The 19,942-nt window shown below is 41.3% G+C and overlaps 1 protein-coding gene across 1 annotated transcript; it reads right to left on the bottom strand.

The window, feature by feature from the left end:
• Positions 1-2,040: 2,040 nt before the first annotated feature.
• On the bottom strand, positions 2,041-18,728 carry PRR29 (proline rich 29). The gene is made up of 6 exons (XM_060783300.2): positions 18,672-18,728; positions 13,813-13,906; positions 7,374-7,477; positions 6,017-6,219; positions 4,623-4,693; positions 2,041-2,072 (listed from the first exon to the last, which is right to left on the bottom strand). The coding sequence occupies exons 1-6, from the start codon at positions 18,726-18,728 to the stop codon at positions 2,041-2,043; spliced, it is 561 nt and encodes a 186-aa protein (XP_060639283.2).
• Between the last annotated feature and the right edge of the window lie 1,214 nt (positions 18,729-19,942).

The following is a 19,942-nucleotide window of genomic DNA, read 5'->3' as shown; positions in this document are numbered from 1 at the left end:
CCCTGCGGGGTCTCCGTAAACAAACAAACAAACAAACAAACAAACAAACAAATGTGTATGATGGTGTTCTCAGGCAGTTTGGTCCAGCATTTTGAATATGCAGTTTGAATAGAATGCTGACAGTGCCTTAAGATTACTATTTAACTGCAGGGTTTATATCAGGCATGGGCAAACTCTGGCCCTCCAGGTGTCTTGGAGTTCAAGTCACACAATTCCTAACAGCTGACCGCAGGGGTGAAGCTTGCCCATGACTGATTTATATTCTGTTTTTCTTCCCAAATGAGGCAGGGGACAGGTGTGTTATAGGAAAAATGTCCTTCGCCATCTTGTCTAAAACTACGGAAGGTCAACTACACTTAAACCACTGAATAATTTTTCAAATTTTCTCCCACTCAAATCCTGACGTTAGCAGGAGTTACAAAAGTTGAGATCATGAAATCTGCTGTAAGATTTCTCTTTTATGAGCTGGTGTGCCCCACATTTTCAAGAATATTAATGGAGGCTTTTTTCTTTCATCCCTTGCTCATACAAGTAGTAGATGACAATAGGAGAGAGCTTCTTTGGTTGTGATGCTCTCTTTGGAATGCCCTTCCCAAAGAGACCTGCCTGGTGCTTTCATTAAGGCACAAAGCAAAATTCTTTTATTATTATTTTTTTATTATTTACCTGACTTTTTAGGTTTCAAACCTTGCTGATGGCTTTGCTTTTATTTGTTTTATCTGTAAGAAAGAAACAACTGTACACAATGGACACAAATATACTGGTGTTCCCCAGTACACCGGGGAAATAATACCAGCCAGGCATGTAGCCGGGGGGGGGGGGGGGGGGGGGGGCTTGAGGGGCTTCAGCCCCCCCCCCCCCCCCGAAATTCTCATGGTGGTTCGCAAAAAGGCCTTACTGGTGCATTATTTAAACTGTTATGTTTATTCATATCATGATCTGATCACCATACTCAATATATCCCATATGCATGGGGGTATTGGGGTAATGATACAAAAGGTTTGCTAGGGTAGACCCTCTTTCACTCAGAGTCAGCCCCCCCCCCCCCAAAACTCAGTCCCCCTGAAACCCCCCCTGAAAAAAACTCACCCCCCCCCCCCGAATTGAAATCCTGGCTACGGGCCTGATACCAGCCCCCCACATCAGAGAGAAACACTACCAGAGAAACCAACCAAACTGCAGTTTTCACATTTTTCTTTTCTACTCCAGCTTTTGGGGTGGCTATCTGTAGGGACAAGCTAGGGAAAAGTCATAGTTCTGATTTCAGACATAATGACAAGGCATAGTTTAAACTCACTGGAGATCACAGGCCAACAACAAAATGTGGTTTCTAATTGTAGTTGACTTAAAAAACAAACAAACCATGGTTGATTTGTGGGCAGGTTTGGACACCAATAAATAACCAGATTTCAACAAACCACAACCACATACTATTATATGCAAATGTGGCCAATGTGATTCATAACATAGAATAAACAGACGGCGAATTTGGGCTACACTTTGTTGTCGTTGTTATGTTTCCTGCAATTATCAGCAACAGAAACCAAAAGCAACCGGTAACTATAAACCATTCAGTCATTTAGAAACAGAGTTATCTGGTGGGTACAGGGAACAATTTGCAGACAATTAGCTGTATTATTTATTTATTTATTTATTTTTACGGTATTTGTAGCCCTCCTTTCTCAGCCTTACAGCGACTCAAGATGGCTTACAGAATTGGCATAATTTGATGCAATACATTCATAGAAATACAGTTAAAAACATTCAACCTAATATTATAAAAACCATATAAAACCATTAAAACATCTGATTTAAGTACCGTACATTGTTGATTTTCATAATATGAATGTGCACAGAAACTGCTTGCTGCTGAAGTGCTTGATTCACATCTGGAAGCAGTACATCACCAAATTATCAATGCCGTGCTTCAAGTCCACATGGTCAACCTCTGGTGCTGAAGACATTCCTGAGGGCTAGGTGAAGTTATGGGAACTATACCATGTTGTGTCAAGGTAAGGACAACAGGGGAAATTCTCATTCTCACCTTTGTCCCTCACTGAAGTCATAGTATTCTGGAAAGAGAAATTGCTTATATTAGTGTTATCAGGATATCAAGATATGAGAGCTTAAGAGTTGGGTTGTTGTAGGTTTTCTCGGGCTATATGGCCATGTTCTAGAGGCATTCTCTCCTGACGTTTCACCTACATCTATGGCAAGCATCCTCAGAGGTAGTGAGGATGCTTGCCATAGATGCAGGCAAAACACCAGGAGAGAATGCCTCAAGTACATGGCCATATAGCCTGAAAAAACCTACAACAACCCAGTGATTCGGGCCATGAATGCCTTCGACAATACAGCTTAAGAGTTATTTGGGGGACTCTGGGAGTTGTAGTTTTGCAAAATCATTTTTTTCCACGATCTGAATAACTGAATAAGTGGGAAGAGATCTAAACCAAAAAAAGCTTTAAAAATGAATGACCAATAGTAGCCTTCTAGTTGCTGGGAATCTTTGTAGAGAACTGGGGTTAAATGGTGCTCTGGCTCCCACTAGTGGAAGGATTCTTCTCATAAGAGATCCTTCAGTCCATTTTTTGTGGATCACCTTTGCCTGCATATCATGCTTGGACTCCCCTCACCTACATATTTTTATTCCTACCTCACCCAGGGTTTTATTATTTTATCTTTTTATCTTGTCCATTTAGCCTGCCCATCCTGTTTGATTTTATTTTGTGTGAATTGGCTTTATTATTTTATTTTTATATTTTGAGTATTTTCTGATGTAACTTTTGGGTTTTTTGTATTCTGTATTTTATTGTGTTGTATTCTATTTTTGGGCTTGGCCTCATGTTAGCTGCCCCGAGTCCCCATTGGGGAGATGGTGACGGGGTATAAATAAAGATTATTATCATTATTATAATTATCATTATTATTATTTTACTGACACAAAAGCACAGTATGTAACAGAAAATGTATTTTCGAATGATGCGTGCAGATCCAAGTAAGGTGGCCTTTTGCAATTAACAGATTGTGATTTTGTTAATGTTTATTGTTTCCAAATGCCGGCTGAGATCTTTTGGCACGGCACCCAGTGTGCCAATGACCACTGGGACCACCTGTACTGGTTGATGCCAGAGCCTTTGCAGTTCAATTTTGAGGTCTTGATAGCGGCTGAGTTTTTCCTCTTGTTTTTCCTCAATGCGCTTGTCACCCGGTATGGCGACATCAATAATCCAGACTTTTTTCTTTTCCACAATCGTGATGTCTGGTGTATTGTGTTCCAAAATGTTGTCAGTCTGGATTCAAAAATCCCACAGTATTTTTCTGTGTTCATTTTCCATGACCTTTGCGGGTTTATGATCCCATCAATTCTTTACTGCTGGCAGGTGGTACTTGTGACATAAGAATCATCTGAGCCACAGAGTTGTGTCTTTGTTTGTAGTCCGTCTGTTATATTTTCTTGCAACAGCTGAGGAGATGGTCCATGGTTTCATCACCTTCCTTGCACAGTCTGCATTTTGGGTCATCCATTGATTTTTCAATCCTGGCTTTAATTGCATTGGTTCTGGTGGCTTGTTCTGGAGCTGCAAGAATCAGGCCTTCTGTCTCCTTCTTCAGTGTTCCATTCATGAGCCATAACCAGGTCTTCTCCTTGTCAACTTTTCCTTCAATCTTCTCAAGGAACTGCCCATGCAATGCTTTGTTGTGCCAGCTGTCAGCTCTGGTTTGGAGTGCAGTTTTCTTGTACTGGTTTTTTGTCTTCTGTGCTTTGAGAAGTTTTCGATTATTGACTTCAATTAAAGCAGTTTTTTTGCTTTCCTTTACATATTCTGCCAGGGGGTGTTTTTCTTCTTCGACTGTTTGCTTTACTTGTAAAAGTTCTCTCACCAGACTTTCTAGGCAGATAGAGCCAGTCAACATCACCGCGAGGATGTAATGAATTATGAATTGTCATGAGCTTTCTAGTTTTTCTGTCCAAATTGTCCAGTTCTGCCTGTGTCCTATTATTATTTCACAGCTTCACCCATTCATTGATGTGTAGCATTTTCAGGGGCTGAAGGGTTTACCATGCCTGGGATGAAACTTGGATGGCGGCACACACTCAAACCTGGATCCAACGCTTGGGATATAACTGCCTCAGATGATAACAGGAACAATCTGCTCGGTTGAATGGTGTTTTCTTTTTGAAGTAGATGTCATGCTAATGCAACCATGAATTAACTGGATGAAAGTGAGTTTGTTGTTGCGTGCTGTTGAAGGGCCCATTTTCCCTCTAGGTTATATTTTTGAATTAAGAAAATATTATGAAAATACCATATGTCTCTTGTACTTTCTTATTCAAAGGAACTCTAAACTCCGTAGTGACGTCTCAGCATGCAGAAAATGAATATGGTACAGTTTTAGTAAATAAGCACAGATGGAAAACACATTCCTGTATGAATTAAAAGGATATGAGATATTGAGAGAATTGAGGTGGATTGCAGAGCTGTATTGTATCAACATAAACATGGACAAAGGCAAAGAGTGTCCTAACCTGTTTAAGGAAGGTTTGGGTAGGTGAGAGCAACGATTGTGCCAGATGGATTAGGAAAGGAACGATTCAAATCTGTATTATCCAGTCTTACCTGAAGCTGGTGGTATGTTAGCCGACACAGTTCCAGTTGCACTTGGTGGTGGAGGTGGAGGAACAACCGGACTATTGGCACAAGCCAAAAGGAAGAATTAATAAAATTTGAGAATTGGAAAACTCTATGTGACCATATGTGAACTCTATATGCTTGTTTATGTAACATAGAACTCCCTATTTTCCTAAATACCTGCTGTCATGATTATGAGTGGATTTTTTAAAAATAAAAATATAAAAAACATGAATTCCCAGCCAGAAAATGTAACCAAAGTTAAATTACAGCTGCAGAAACAAGCTACAAAAAAAAAAAAAAAATTGAATCATAGAGTTAGAAGAGACCTCATAGGCCATCCAGTCCAACCCGCTGTCAAGAATCAGAAAAATCACATTCAAAGCACCCCCGACAGATGGCCATCCAGCCTCTGTTTAAAAACCTCCAGGGAAGGGGCCTCCACCACACTCCCTCTGAGGCAGAGAGTTCCACTACTGAACAGCTCACCTTACAGTTAGGAAGATCTTCCTAATGTTCAGGTGGAATAACCTTCCCTGTAGTTTGAAGCCATTGTTCCTCATCCTAGTCTCCAAGGCAGCAAAAAACAAGCCTACTCTCTCCTCCCTATGACTTCTCCTTACATATTTATACATGGCTATCATGTCTCCTCTCAGCCTTCTCTTCTGCAGGCTAAACATGCGCAGCTCTTTAAGCCGCTCCTCGTGAGACTTGTTCTCTAGACTCCTGATCATTCTAGTCGCCCTTCTCTGGATACCTTCCAGCTTGTCAATATCTCCCTTCAATTGTGATGCCCAGAACTGGACACAATATGAGGAGTGGCTTAAAGAGCTGGGCATGTTTAGCCTGAAGAAGAGAAGACTGAGAGGGGACATGATAGCCATGTATAAATATGTGAGAGGAAGTCATAAGGAGGAGGGAGCAAGCTTGTTTTCTGCTGCCCTGGAGACTAGGACGAGGAACAATGGCTTCAAACTACAAGAAAGGAGATTGCACCTGAACATGAGGAAGAACTTCCTGACTGTGAGAGCTGTTCAGCAGTGGAACTCTCTGCCTGGGAGTGTGGTGGAGGCTCCTTCTTTGGAAGCTTTCAAACAGAGGCTGGATGGTCATCTGACGGGGGTGCTTTGAATGCAATTTTCCTGCTTCTTAGTAGGGGGTTGGACTGGATGGCCCATGAGGTCTCTTCCAACTCTACGATTCTATGATTCTTTGTATTCTTAAGTTGTATTTCTAAATGTTCAACTGTCATGCCTGGGGACCTAAAGGAAATTTACATTTGAAAGCAATATTCTTATTTGGGTAGAAATGCTCTCATTTTGTCCCTTTCGCACTAACAACATCCCTGACTTTCCCTCCCTCGAGGGTATGGCTATGCTCACCCATCTTGTCTCCTAAGTGCCTGGAGTTCTGGACCCACATGACGAATGGTTGGTTGTTGCCGTTGCCAAGCTGATGGCTGAAATGTGGGTGGCCATGCCATGAATGGAAGGGTGCCTGGATAAGGGGTGTAATGATGGTGAAATACACAAGGTGCAGGATCACTCTCTTCATCATCTTCTACTTGCCAAAGGAAATTGGATGCCTAAAAGAAACAGGATGAAAACTTGATAAATGCTGACTCAGTCATTGTCTTTTGCCCTTGTCCCGTGGGGAATCTGTATCTTTTCTTCTCTTGTAGAGAAGTAGTTGGTAGTGGAGTCTGAGCACAGTTGTACTGTCATAGCGGGATACTACTGTACTACAATAAGCTGGAAACCATCACCAACAGGGATAGCTTGTTTGATTCTGGGGTTAGTCAAATGCCTAAAGAAAGCACCTCTATATAAGTCCAGAGTCGAAAGCAGGCAAGGGCAAACTTTGGCCCTCCAGGTGTTTTGGACTTCAACTCCCACAATTCCTAACAGCCTATCGGGATACTATAGTTTCATTTTTTTACTCTTCATCTTTGGCTTTGATAGATACAATACAACACAATACAATGATTTATTACGGTCTTTGACCAGCACAGTATAAAATGGGACACAGGTGCCCAAGGAAGGGAATTGCAGTTCTCAAATAGGTCAGATAAAAAGCAGATTAAAAACATGTTATAAAAGAGACAGATTAAAAAGCAGACTAAACTTACAGTTTAAAGTGCATGTATGAATCTAAAATAGGGGGGCAGCTAATAGCAAATATCAGACAACTGGGAAGCTCTAAAAAGGGATTAGAGGGGAGCATTTACAGCATTTCAGTTGTTCAGTTATTACAAATCATTCTAACTATATTCCCGGCAGGAAGTTGCCTGGTGGAGTCGGTCATCAGCTGTCTAATGTTAATTGCTGCTGCACAGAACTTGGCAACACTGTAGGTTGTCGCAGAGCAAGAGTCCGAGAGCAACAGGGAGGTGTAATATCTTTCAGTGCTGGATGTTTTAAAAGCCATGGAGTGATGAAATTAGCTCTAATGTCTCTATAGAACACACATTGGAGGAGCACATGTTCAGTTGTTTCAATGTAGCCAGACTCACATGGGCAAAGTCTCTCCTGGGCAGGGGTCTTCCGGTACCTCCCCTCCAGTACTGCCGATGAAAGGGCATGGCATCTTGAATTATGATATTAAATCATTTGTAAATTCATTTAAAGTGGGGCTGTGATTTTTATCTAGCACATTGAGGCTTTTGTTAATTCATGAAAGTCAGATTCAACAGAATATTTTGAGGAATGTATATATAACATTACATTACCGGTTATCTACCTGTACTGGGTTGTGTCCAAAATGTCCCACTGCTGAGATGGCAATGTTATTCATTATCACCTGGTACATTTGGGCATTTTGTATCATCATCAGCTCCATCAAGTCTGCCAAAAAGAAATAATGTAATAATCATGTTAATCTACATCACTAAACAGGGAGGACTTCCTCTACAGCCTTTAAAACAGCCACCTCTCTACATAGCCATTGTATGCCTCCCAGAGAGGAAGTATTTGTTTGTTTGTTTATTTATTTATTTATTGTGTCAGGATTGACTTGCAAAACTGCAAGTCACTTCTGGTGTGAGAAAATTGGCTGTCTGCAAGGATGTTGCCCAGGGGATGCCTGGATGTTTTTGATGTGGGAGGCTTCTCTCATGTTCCTATATGGGGAGCTGGAGCTGACAGAGGGAGATCATCCGTACTTTCCTCGGATTCGAACCTGAGACCTGTTGGTCTTCAGTCCTGCCAGCACAAGGGTTGTGTCAGGAATTGACAGCTTTGAAAACCAATATTCTGCCCTGGGACATCTTTGGGAGCCACAAAATGTTTAAATGGAAATAAACAAACTATTTTATTTATTTATTTTATTTATTAGTACACTTGTATACCACTAATATCTCAGCCTAAATCGGCGACTCATTGCGGTTTACAACATTTAAAAACAACAATATTCAGATTAAAAATATAAAACACAAGTACATATACAATACACAGTATTGGGCCACCAATACAGACCAAAGCATCTCTTAATTAAAATCATAATCCAATTTCGTTGTCTGTGATTGCCAGTCCATGATCAGAAACTTCATCGCATCGGATTAGCCGAATGCCTGTTCAAACATCCATGTCTTCAGTTTTTTTTTGAAATACCATCAGCGAGGAGGCTGATCTTATCTCTACAGGGAGGGCATTCCAAAGCCGCGGGGCCACCACAGAAAAGGCCCTGTCTCTTGTTCCCGCCAGCCGCACCTGTGAAGCAGGTGGGATAGAGAGTAGGGCCTCTCCCGAAGATCTTAGGGTCCTGGTGGGCTGATTGGCCGAGATACGTTCGGATAGATATGTTGGGCCAGAACCGTTTAGGGCTTTAAAGGCCAATGCCAGCACTTTGAATTGGGCCCGGTAGCTAATCGGCAGCCAGTGGAGCTGGTACAGCAGGGGAGTTGTATGCTCCCTGCGCCCTGCTCCTGTTAATACCATGGCTGCCGCCCGTTGGACTAGTTGGAGCTTCCGAGCCGTCTTCAAAGGCAACCCCATGTAGAGAGCGTTGCAGTAGTCAAGGCGGGATGTAACCAGAGCGTGGACTACCGTGGCCAAGTCAGACTTCCCAAGGTACGGTCGCAGTTGGCGCACGACTCAGTCATCTACTTCTGGTTTTGAAAAATGGACATTTTAAAAAAAGTTACATAGTGGCAGAGGAAAGTGTGTCTCTTGTGCTCTTGCTTTCTTGCATATTTACGTTAAACCAGAAGATCAAATGTTGTGAACCTCCAAGTATAGTTAGGAATTTCCAACAGGCCTACCCGGCATAGCCAGTGATAAGAAACACAGGGAATTGCAATCCAATACAATGGGAGAGGAACATACAAATTCCATCCCTCCTCTATACAAAAGAACTCAAGAAGAGGACTATAGCAACCTAAATAATCCAGACATCTACCCTGAAGAACCAAAGTGGTTGTCTATGGATAAATAATGGTGAAACCTTTACTTATGACTAGCATCCTATTAGTGAGCTGTGTACACTGAAATCCTACTTCTGTGTAACTCAATTTATTGTGTTTTCTCAGTGGATGGAATTGCATTATCTCTCATGCAATGACCATGATCCCATCTGCAACCAGACACATGGTGAGGACACCCAGGGGCGGCTCAACCCATTACGCAAAGTAAGCATTTGCAGTATAGTTGATTTTGCCCAGGGGCGCTCTTGAGGCACTCTTGGGGGAAAATAGACCTTGACATATGCAAGTTGTAGTTACTGGGATGTATAGTTCACCTAAAATCAAAGAGCATTCTGAACTCCACCAATGATGGAATTGAACCAAATATGGCACACAGAACTCCAATGTCGAACAGAAAATATATATCCGTGATTGGTTGGGATACTGTTTGCTTACTGCTGAAAATTACCTAGGGCCACCTCTGAGGACACCCTCAATGATCACTGGGGGAACCCAGAAGATGCCTTCATTGTTATGGATATGGATATAGGGACATAGCCAGACACTGTTCAGAGATCTCCCACTCTTCACCAGTCACTAGATAATCATGTTGCGGACAGAAAGTGTGAAAAAGGTGAGTTTCTAGAGAGAGGAAACAAGATATTGCATAGTGCCACTGCAGCACTTTTACACTACCTAGTATGATCCCAGTACTCCCAGAACCAATATCCACAGTTTCATCCACACTTATATTTATTTATGTATTTATTTGCACTATTTGTATACCACCCTTCTCAACCCCGAAGGGGTCTCACACCTATATTTCTGATAAAATATATCCTCTCTGGGAATTTTCTAGGCCACCAAGTAATTCTCTTGTATGTTTCTACTGGAAGTTACTGGGAAGACCTAGAGAGCACCTGTCTAGGAATTTGCTAGGCCTCCCAGGGTGATTCTATGGTAATTTCTTGCAAAAGTTGTTCATCTCAATAGGGTTTTCTATCATCCACGGTTTCAGGTTTCCATCTTACATTCAGAAATGATTCCCCTACATCTATGGAGATGTTCCATAATGCAGGATCTCAGCTTATATTTTTAAAAAATAATTACAAAAGCTCTGCTCATTTTGCTTCCCTATATTTCCTGACACAAGGTGCCAACACAACATCTCATTTTAGCACACACACACACAAAAGAAACCCCATTCACCAGGGTCACTGATTATATAAAAAAGAGAAATCTTGCCCCAAGAAGAAGAGATAAAAGGGATCTAATTTCTGTACACTAATTTATACATCTATTTGCACATTTAAATATAATGATTGCAATTTAAATAGAAATATCTGCATAACGGGAAAGGCTGCTACGGATTGACCTATGTGGTTGGTTAGGGCATTCTCTGATGAAGGGTTTCTCACACACTACCAATTAGAAGGCACTGTAATTTTCCTTTTTACTTTTTTGCCGATCTCCTTTAGATATTGCATTCTGCAGCAAGGAAAAAAAATATGAGTTAGTGATCGAAAAATGGGGTGCTCATGAGGAGAGATTGATGTTTGATGCTTCCATTAAAATCAGTGAATATACGAAGACAGTGATGAGATAAAGGCACAGTTCGGTTGCTCAGTTACAGTTAATGTCCAATCATTACCTGCAGAAATATTATTCTGCAGCTGCTAGCTAGGTATTAACTGTAACTGGGCAACCCCAAGGCCCGTACAATGCTCCATTTTAGGATCTGTCTCCAAACTGGGTTTAAGATAATAATAATAATAATAATAATAATAATAATAATAATAATACTTTATTTATACACTGCTCTATCTCCCTGAGGGGGACTCAGGGCGGTTTCCAAGCAACATCACCAAAACATACAGAGTAAACAACATAACATAAAATTAACAAAACAACATAAGCATAAAATTATCACAATAACACACACACACACACACACACAGACACACACACACACACACACACACACACACACACACACACATATTAGGCCTGGGTAACAACGGAAAAATTTGTTTCTAAAATCGATTCGTTTTTTTGGGTTTTTTGCGTTTCGTTATTTTAAATAATTACAAAATTTTCCTTTTAAAAAGTTCGATATTTACGAAATTTCGTAAATGTGAAAAAAATTACAAAACATTAACGAATCGATTTCTGAAACAATAACGAATCGATTCGTTAATGGCGGACGCGACCGCGAAATACGCTAAAAAACCTCCAAAAACTTCTGAAGCTTCCCTCTCCTTCTGTTGTTGACTGTTGGTGTGATATTATAATTTTTTTTCACTAATTAAACAAAAAACAACCATAAAACTTGCCCCAGACATGCGGAAATAATAACGAAACGACCTCAAAACAATAACGAAACAAATACAATAACGAAATACGAAGCATTTACAAAACTATTTAAAAATTCGTTTTTTAAAAAAATTGCTCCAGAATGGTTCATTATCGTTTTGTAATTGAAAAAATTAACGAATTATTAACGAATTACGAATTAACAAAACGAAACCGCCCTGCCCTAATATATATATATATATATATATATATATATATATATATATATATATATGAATCCTGCCTGATAGTCTCCCTGGGTACTGCTCAAGGATAGGTCTGTGAAAGCTAAAACAGCTGCCGTTAAGGATTTAAAGCTCTTGGATGAGCATGCCAACCTGGCCTGTATCACAAAAAACAAGTTGGGTTGTGTGTATTAGTCTCTAGTTACTGGGTATTCTACGCAGCTGGGAGGCAGAGTTGCAATGATTTATCAGGATTCTGTTTCCCTGACCAGGATTCTGTCTCTCAGTCTTTAGGGTATGAGGTTTTCCACTTGAGGATTGGTTGCTGAAATAGAATAGGGATCTGTTGATGAAATACTCATGTTCCGTCTCCCAGGAGCCTGGTTTGCCTTACCTTTCAGAGGCTTGAAGCTGCTTCCCCTTGCATTTCTCTCAGGGCTGCTGCAGCTTTGCAAAGCCCTAAAAGGTTAGCAGTATCAGAGTCTGCAAAGCCAGACCACAGGCCTCTTTGCAACTATTGGCCTAGAGAGCAGTTCTTTGGGTTTAGAGCCCGCCCTTTCTCCCAGGGAAGGGATCTCCATTTTAGAATCTCCCCTGCCTTTTCAGTCTAAAGGAAGAATTCAGATGTGCTGGTGGCCAGATCAGGATAGCTATGAGAAACCATTGCAAGTACTATTGAGATATTGAGATATTGAGAAATAGATAGAAAGATAAAGATAGATATTGAGATATAGAAAGAACTATTGAGCTATTGAGTTAATATAGATAGATATTCAATATTGAGTTATAGATAACTATTGAGCTATATTGAGTTAGATAGATAGTATTGAGCATTTGCCTCCAAAGCTAACTTTGAGCAATAGATAGGGGGTGGGGGGGGGGGGACTGCTTTTTTCTGACCATAGGAGCTCAAGGTTAGGGTAAAAGGATTCCAGAATTCCTTCTACCTTCTACTTCAATAACTGAATGAAAGAAAGCTCATCTCTATGCTTTACCAATTGACTGTAACTTTGATAAGCTGTGCCAAGTCTACAAAGACCTTGGAAATAAATGTTCCGTTTGCTGTTCCATACTTGAAGTGGACTCACTTACTCAGAAAGTTTGAGCCTTTAAAGAAAGATCCCAGCGGTCCACCCAGACAAAGAGAGCAGTACATCGCAGTCTTATTTTTAAGGCGTCTGAGTGTGACGGCACAACTCACACCGCCACTCAATAGTCTTCCTTTCTGAGTTAGCTGGTCTGGTTTTGGCCCTAGTGTTGAATCTCCTTTGCTCATGGTGCTGGGGGATGCCAACATCCATGTTGAAGATGTTCTGTTGGGAGTGGTTTGTGGCCACAGGTGGGTTCCAAATTTCGTCTGACCCCACTCATGTTTCTGAGATGCATTCTGTTATCATGGACAGATTGTGGCAAGGTTTAGAGTAATGTTTCTCAAACAGTGCTCCTACAGCTCCCAGAAATCCCTGCCAGTTTACCAGCTGTTAGAAATTGTGGAAGCTGAAGTCCAAAACATCTGGAGGAGAACAGTTTGAGAAACTGGTTTAGACTATCTGACCTCTTTTGGGGTGAAGAACCAGTTAAAGTGGCCTGTTACAGAATCTGTTGCAGTTGGATGGTTTTCTGATGGTTCTTGGAGATTCTCCAGCAGTTAGTGCCGTTGAAGCCCTGACAGATTTCTGGAATGGGGAAATGCCCAGGGAACACCCAGCATATTTGACACCCAGAGCAGATCAAGTGAGATTAGGAGAGAATCTACTTGTCGATTGTTATCTTCTGAAGAGTCTGGAATGGATAAAATAGTTTTGCAAATAGACTTTTGATTATTTAAGTATGTGTACTTAGTGTTCATAATATACCAAGAAGATCCTTATGCACACCACACAATTTCAGTCAGTGTATGAATTGCACATTATAAATGAATTGTTTGAAGAGTGCTGTATTTATTTTTGTCTGCCAGACGCTTGATTTAGAATGCAAGATATTTTGCTCTATAAAACAATTCCTCATGCTTCAATTTGAACGTTTAATGTAGATGTTAAAACACTCTAGCAAATGGGTAGGCATGATTTCCATTATGTTTAACTGATTTTAAATTGTCTTGTTTTAACTTATTAGATGGTTGAATTTAGTTCATTATTTTCAATCTCTTAAATTGGTTCAGTTGAATTTTAGATATAGGAAGGCATATAGTGTCTTAATGAAGACATAGAAAGAGAAACAAATAAAAATGTTGGATTCCTACCTTCTCTGATTTGGTCCTTTCTGTTAGATGGAGGAAAAGCCGGTGGTATCCAGGGCATTTGCTGGAGAATTGTCACCTCAGGCCGTTGAGGAATCTGAGAAATCATAACAGAGAAGCTATGGATCAGGTTTCACATTACATATTTATAATAGGACGATTCCAATTAACTGTCATAGTAATGCCCTATAGAATCCTGGGGTTTGTTATGACAGTAAAGCTCTCTGGTTGAGAATTATGGCTGGAATTCTTTTGGAGATTTCCATATGTAACATCATGGTTAGGGGGATATGCTGTGGTTTTATATGTTTTTATGGATTTAATCTGAATTGTTTTTAATATTAATGATATTTAATACTGTTTTAATATTTGTATATTTAAATTGTACTATAATGCTTTCATTGTTAGCTGCTTTGTTACTACTACTACTACTACTAATAATAATAATAATATGCAGTGAATCACATAACAATTCCCCCAGTTAAATAATAATAATATACTTTATTAATATTCCGCTCTATCTTCTGGAGGGGACTCAGAGCAGATTACAGGTACATATTTATGGCAAACATTCAAAGTCATTATATAATTGAAAGAGGCAGATAAAACATTACAGAGGAAGGCTTAGAATCCTAGAATCATAGATTTGGAGGAGACCTCATGGGCCATCCAGTCCAACCCCCTGCCAAGAAGCAGGAAAATTGCATTCAAAGCATGCCTGACAGATGGCCATCCAGCCTCTGTTTAAAAGCTTCTAAAGAAGGAGTCTCCACCACACTCCAGGGCAGAGAGTTCCACTGCTGAACGACCCTCTTTCATTTCCGGTATCTGGAGGCTGTGCTCGACTCGGCCATGGGGAGTTGCTGTTGTTCCATTCTTTCACATCGAGGAGCCTGTTGCTCGAACCACCGGCATGTTTTCAGGGGCACCTTTTACCTCCCCGCTAAAGCGGTACCTATTTATCTACTCACAGCTGTTTTTAAACTACTAGAGTAGCAGAAGCTAGGCTGACAGCGGGAGCTCACCCTGCCTGCAGCTTGAACTGACAACCTTTCAGTCAACAAGATCTTTGCAGTTGGCAGTTTAAGGGTTGATGTAGGGACTGTGCTATAGACGCAGTTCCCATGTACCAAGCAACAGCTGCTGCAGTTGGTGGGGGTTTGTTCCCCATCATTCAGGATGCAGCTAGCTAGCAGTCCCACCTTCTCCCTTGAGCTACCTTCAATGCAGAACCCTATTACAAGTCTCTCTTATGCTGGAAATTGCTCATGCAAGAGGGGACCGTCAGCCAGCTGCTTCCCATTTTACATGAGAACAGAGTCCTGTCATTTGCAGAGGCTGCTTCCTGGGATGTGCAGATTGAGAGAAAGAGTTCATGTCGCTATATCAACCCTTAAACTTTTGTCTATGTAAATAAAGGTAAAGGTTTTCCCCTGACATTGAGTCCAGTCATGTCTGACTCTGGGGTGTGGTGCTCATCTCCATTTCTAAGCCGAAGAGCCGGTGTTGTCCGTAGACACCTCAAAGGTCATGTGGCCAGCATGACTGAATGGAGTGCCGTTTGTCTATGTAGACATCATGAATATGAAACAGTCATAACCATGTAGCTCAGGATGTGCATTCACAACTGCCCAACATGATTCTGGTCTCTACCTTCCCTAAATCGTAGGTACAAGGATTTCATAGATTGTTGCCATGGCAGTTAACTTGGAATCATAACTCTATAATTGTCTAATGTGATGGAACCTCAAGTCTGTGGTTCTTTCTTTTAGGATGGCCATTTTTCCTGGTTAAGGTGATAGCTCTTTGTTTCACTTTTTTCTGCAGTCAGTTTATTTAAACTCTCACGTTTCTTTTGTACCAAACATGAAAAAATGTGAGCTTCAGTACAATCTTCAAAAAATTTAATTAGTTTCTCCCTATTTGCATTGATCAAATTCATTAGACACAGCTATTCCCAGGATTGAGAGAGAACTGTGTTACACATGCTTGCCATTAAGGTGGCAAACCTTAATTGAGCATTAATATGGATGAATACACAAGGATTAAAATCCAGACTTTTAATAATGAAGCACTCAGTGTTGTGGGCCTGGATGGGTACATCTGAAAGAATCAGTTCCTCATACATTTTTTTAAAAATTCTATGCTGAATATGAAGAAATGTGGTGTTTGATACATTTTTAAAGTCAAAAATAAACAGGAACAATAATAATACACTTTATTTGTATTCTGCTTTATCTCCCTGAGGGGACTCAGAGCGGATTACAACATACACAGATAGGCAAATATTTAATGCCTTTAGTACAGTGAAATAATAATGACACACAAATACACAGAACAAAGGTAAAGGCTCCCCCTTTCATCTCCAGCATCTGTAGGTGGTGCTCAACTCTAGCCATGGGGAGGTGCTATTTTTCCATATCCAAGCCGAGGAGCCTGTTGTGTGTAGACACCTCCTGGTCTCGTGCCGGCATTGCTGTGTGGGTGCCTTTATTACTTTTCCGCCGGAGCGGTACCTATTGATCTACTCACATTTGCATGTTTCAGAACTGCTCGATTGGCAGGAGCTAGGGATAACAGTGGGAGCTCACCCCAATCTGTGGCTTTGAACTGCCAACCTTCAGGTCTCTAGTTCAGCAGCAGCAGGGTTTAACCCACTGTGCCAACCGCGGTCCCAATTCTTTTCCATTCTTAGCTGTGTAATCTCAATCCTTTGTGGAGACTGTGAAGGAAAGTTTGGATCAGAATTTGGTAGGGGTTCCTTAGAACAAGGATGGGGAAACTCTGGTTCTTTAGCTGCTTTGTTCTAAAATTCCCATATCCCATGCATATTCTTCTCCCTCTCCATATAATTTTAACCTTAATTTTTGTTTGTGGTGAGAGAATGTAATTGACTATGTTGTTGTTGTTCATTCATTCATTCAGTTGCTTCTGATTCTTCGTGACCTCATGGACCAGCCCGCGCCAGAGCTCCCTGTCGGCCGTCACTACCCCCAGCTCCTTCAAGGTCAAGCCAGTCACTTCAAGGATACCATACATCCATTTTGACCTTGGTCACCCCCTCTTCCCTTTTCCTTCCATTTCCCCCAGCATCATTGTCTTCTCTAAGCCTTCCTGTCTTCTCATGATGTGGCCAAAATACTTCATCTAATATCCTTCCCTCCAATGAGCAATCGGGCTTTATTTCCTGAAGTATGGACTTGTTGGATCTTCTCGCAGTCCAAGGCACTCAGAACTTTCCTCCAATACCACAGTTCAAAAGCATCTATCTTCCTTTGCTCAGCCTTTTCTATGGTCCAGCTCTCACATCCATAGGTGACTACGGGGAATACCATTGCTTTGATTATGGGGATCTTAGTTACCAGTGTGATGTCTCTACTCTTCACTATTTTATCAAGATTGGCCATTGCTCTCCTCCCAAGAAGTAAGTGTCTTTTGATTTCCTGGCTGCAGTCTGCGTCTGCAGTAATCTTTGCACCTAGAAATACACGTGGCCTCCACGTTTTCTCCTTCTATTTGCCAGTTGTCAATCAGTCTGGTTGCCATAATCTTGGGTTTTTTTCCCAATGTTTAACTGCAACCCAGCTTTTGCGCTTTCTTCTTTCACCTTGATTAGAAGGTTCCTCAGCTCCTCCTTGCTTTCGGCCATCAAAGTGGTATCATCTGCATATCTAAGGTTGTTAATGCTTCTTCCAGCAATTTTTACCCCAGCCTTGCATTCATCAAGTCCTGCACATCGCATGATGTGCTCTGCATACAAGTTGCATAGGTTGGGTGAGAGTATAATCATGATATAAAGTGATCTTTTTTTTAAAAAGGAAGTAGTTCCGTTTTTGGGGATTTCAATTGGGGGTAGGTAAAGGTAAAAGTAGTCCCCTGACATTAAGTCCAGTCATGTCTGACTCTGGGGTGTGGTGCTCATCTCCATTTCTAAGCCAAAGACACCTCCAAGGTCATGTGGCCGGCATGACTGCATGGAGCGCCGTTACCTTCCCGCCGGAGCGGTACCTATTGATCTACTCACATTTGCATGTTTTCGAACTGCTAGGTTGGCAGAAGCTAGGGCTGACAACGGAAGCTCATGCCGCTCCCCGGAATTGAACCTGCGACCTTTCGATCAACAAGCTCAGCAGCTCAGTGCTTTAACCCACTGCGCCACCGGGGCCCCCAATTGGGGGTAGCATTGTGAAAATAAGAGTAGGCTCCTATACCTTTAATGGCTGTATAGAAGAGAAAGCCAGTGTGTTTAGTGGTTTGAGCATTCTGGAGACCAGAGCTCGACTCCTCACTCACCCATAGAAACCCAATGTTTCCTTGTTCAAGTTACACACTTTCAGCACCAGAAAACCCTATGATAGTTTTGTCTTAGGGTTGCCATAAATCAGAAAGGATTTGAAGGTACACAACAATAAGAAACGCAAATTCCAGCAAGTGTTCTTTGTCATACAAGCAACCTTTCATGAGGCCCCACCTGCACTGCCATATAATCCAGTTTCTGAATCCTGATTATCTGCTTTGAACTACATTATGTGGCTAGTGTAGACTCACATAATCCAGTTCAAAGCAGATAATCTGGATCCAGAAACTGGATTATATGGCAGTGATCCAGCCTGAAATCCTTTGTTCCACACAACAGTTTCTACTCTAATAACCCTAACTCCACTCCATTTCTTCACATACATAAAATGCACAGGTGGTTTCGATTTTATGTGCCACCCAACCACTTGTTCCCACACATTTTCTTGACTATGTGGCTAGGATAGTGTATAAATCGAAACATGCACAATCATAAGAAATTCTTTTCTCATACAAGGCAATCCTCCAGTACATTTTCCCCACCCCAGTTCACAGGATTGACTTACTGGTTGCTGAATGAAGTGTACTTGTGGGGAGGCGGCACCTGGCACCACTGAATCCATAGCAAGAGCCCAGCTTGTAAGCAGAAGCAACAAGAAACAGGAGAGTCAATCAGTGTGGTTGCCAATGGAGCTGAGTTCAAACACACCCAGCCTACCAGCAGGCAGTCTTTCATTGAGTTCCCTTTGTAAACTGCTTTGTTACAAGAATTAAAAGTCGTTTAGACAGCCAGGCAATCTAATAATATACTGTCTGTATAACATACTCCATCCTTTATTAAATATAATTATATGTCACAAATATGCATATGCATATGCATGTATATAATTATTCTTGGGTCCCCGACACACATCAATCTGTAGTTCAGCAAGATTACTAGTTTGATTCGTCACTTTATTTTTAAATTACTCCCCTTCCCACATACTCTGTCAGTCTTCATTGGTGTGTGTGTGAGGTGGGAGGTTCATCTAGGTAGCCTTCAAGGTCCAAGTGGCCCAAGTGGCCCTTGTCGTAAATTGTGGCCCTCAGCATAATTTCAAAAAGCAACCTGATAGCTTTTTTTCCAATTTCCCCATGTGGCCTCAGAAGTTGGGATGAGAAAGGTCATAAGGACAGAATTTGTGGGACGTTTGGCCCAATTCTATCATTGGTGGGATCCAGAATGCTTTTTGATTGTAGAACTATAAATCCCAGCAACTACAACTCCCAAATGTCAAGGTCTATTTTCCCCTAACTCCAACAGTGTTCACATTTCGGGATCTTGAGTATTCGTGCCAAGTTTGGTCCAGATCCATCATTGTTTGAGTCCACAGTGCTCTCTGACTGCAGGTGATCTACAACTCCAAAACTCAAAGTCAATGCCTACAAAACCCATTCAGTATTTTCTGTTGGTTATGGGAGTTCTGTATGCCAAATTTGGTTCAATTCCATCATTGGTGGGATTCAGAGTGCTCTTTGATTGTAGGTGAACTATAAATACCAGCAACTACAACTCCCAAATGATAAAATCAATGCCCCCTCCCAAACCCACCAGTATTCAAATTTGGGCGTATAGGTATTTGTGCCAAATATCGTCCAGTGAATGCAAATACATCTTGCATATCAGATATTGAGGAGTCCCCGGTGGCACAATGGGTTAAATCCTTGTGCCGGCAGGACTGAAGATCGACAGGTCACATGTACGAATCCGGGGAACGCATGGATGAGCTCCCTCTGTCAGCTCCAGCTCCTTATATGGGGACATGAGAGAAGCCTCCCACAAGGATGGTAAAACATC

Source organism: Anolis sagrei, chromosome 6 (genome assembly GCF_037176765.1).
Source record: "Anolis sagrei isolate rAnoSag1 chromosome 6, rAnoSag1.mat, whole genome shotgun sequence".
Taxonomy (NCBI): domain Eukaryota; kingdom Metazoa; phylum Chordata; class Lepidosauria; order Squamata; family Dactyloidae; genus Anolis; species Anolis sagrei.
The sequence above is the reverse complement of the archived record's forward strand: the minus strand, read 5'-3'. Positions and strand labels throughout refer to the sequence as shown.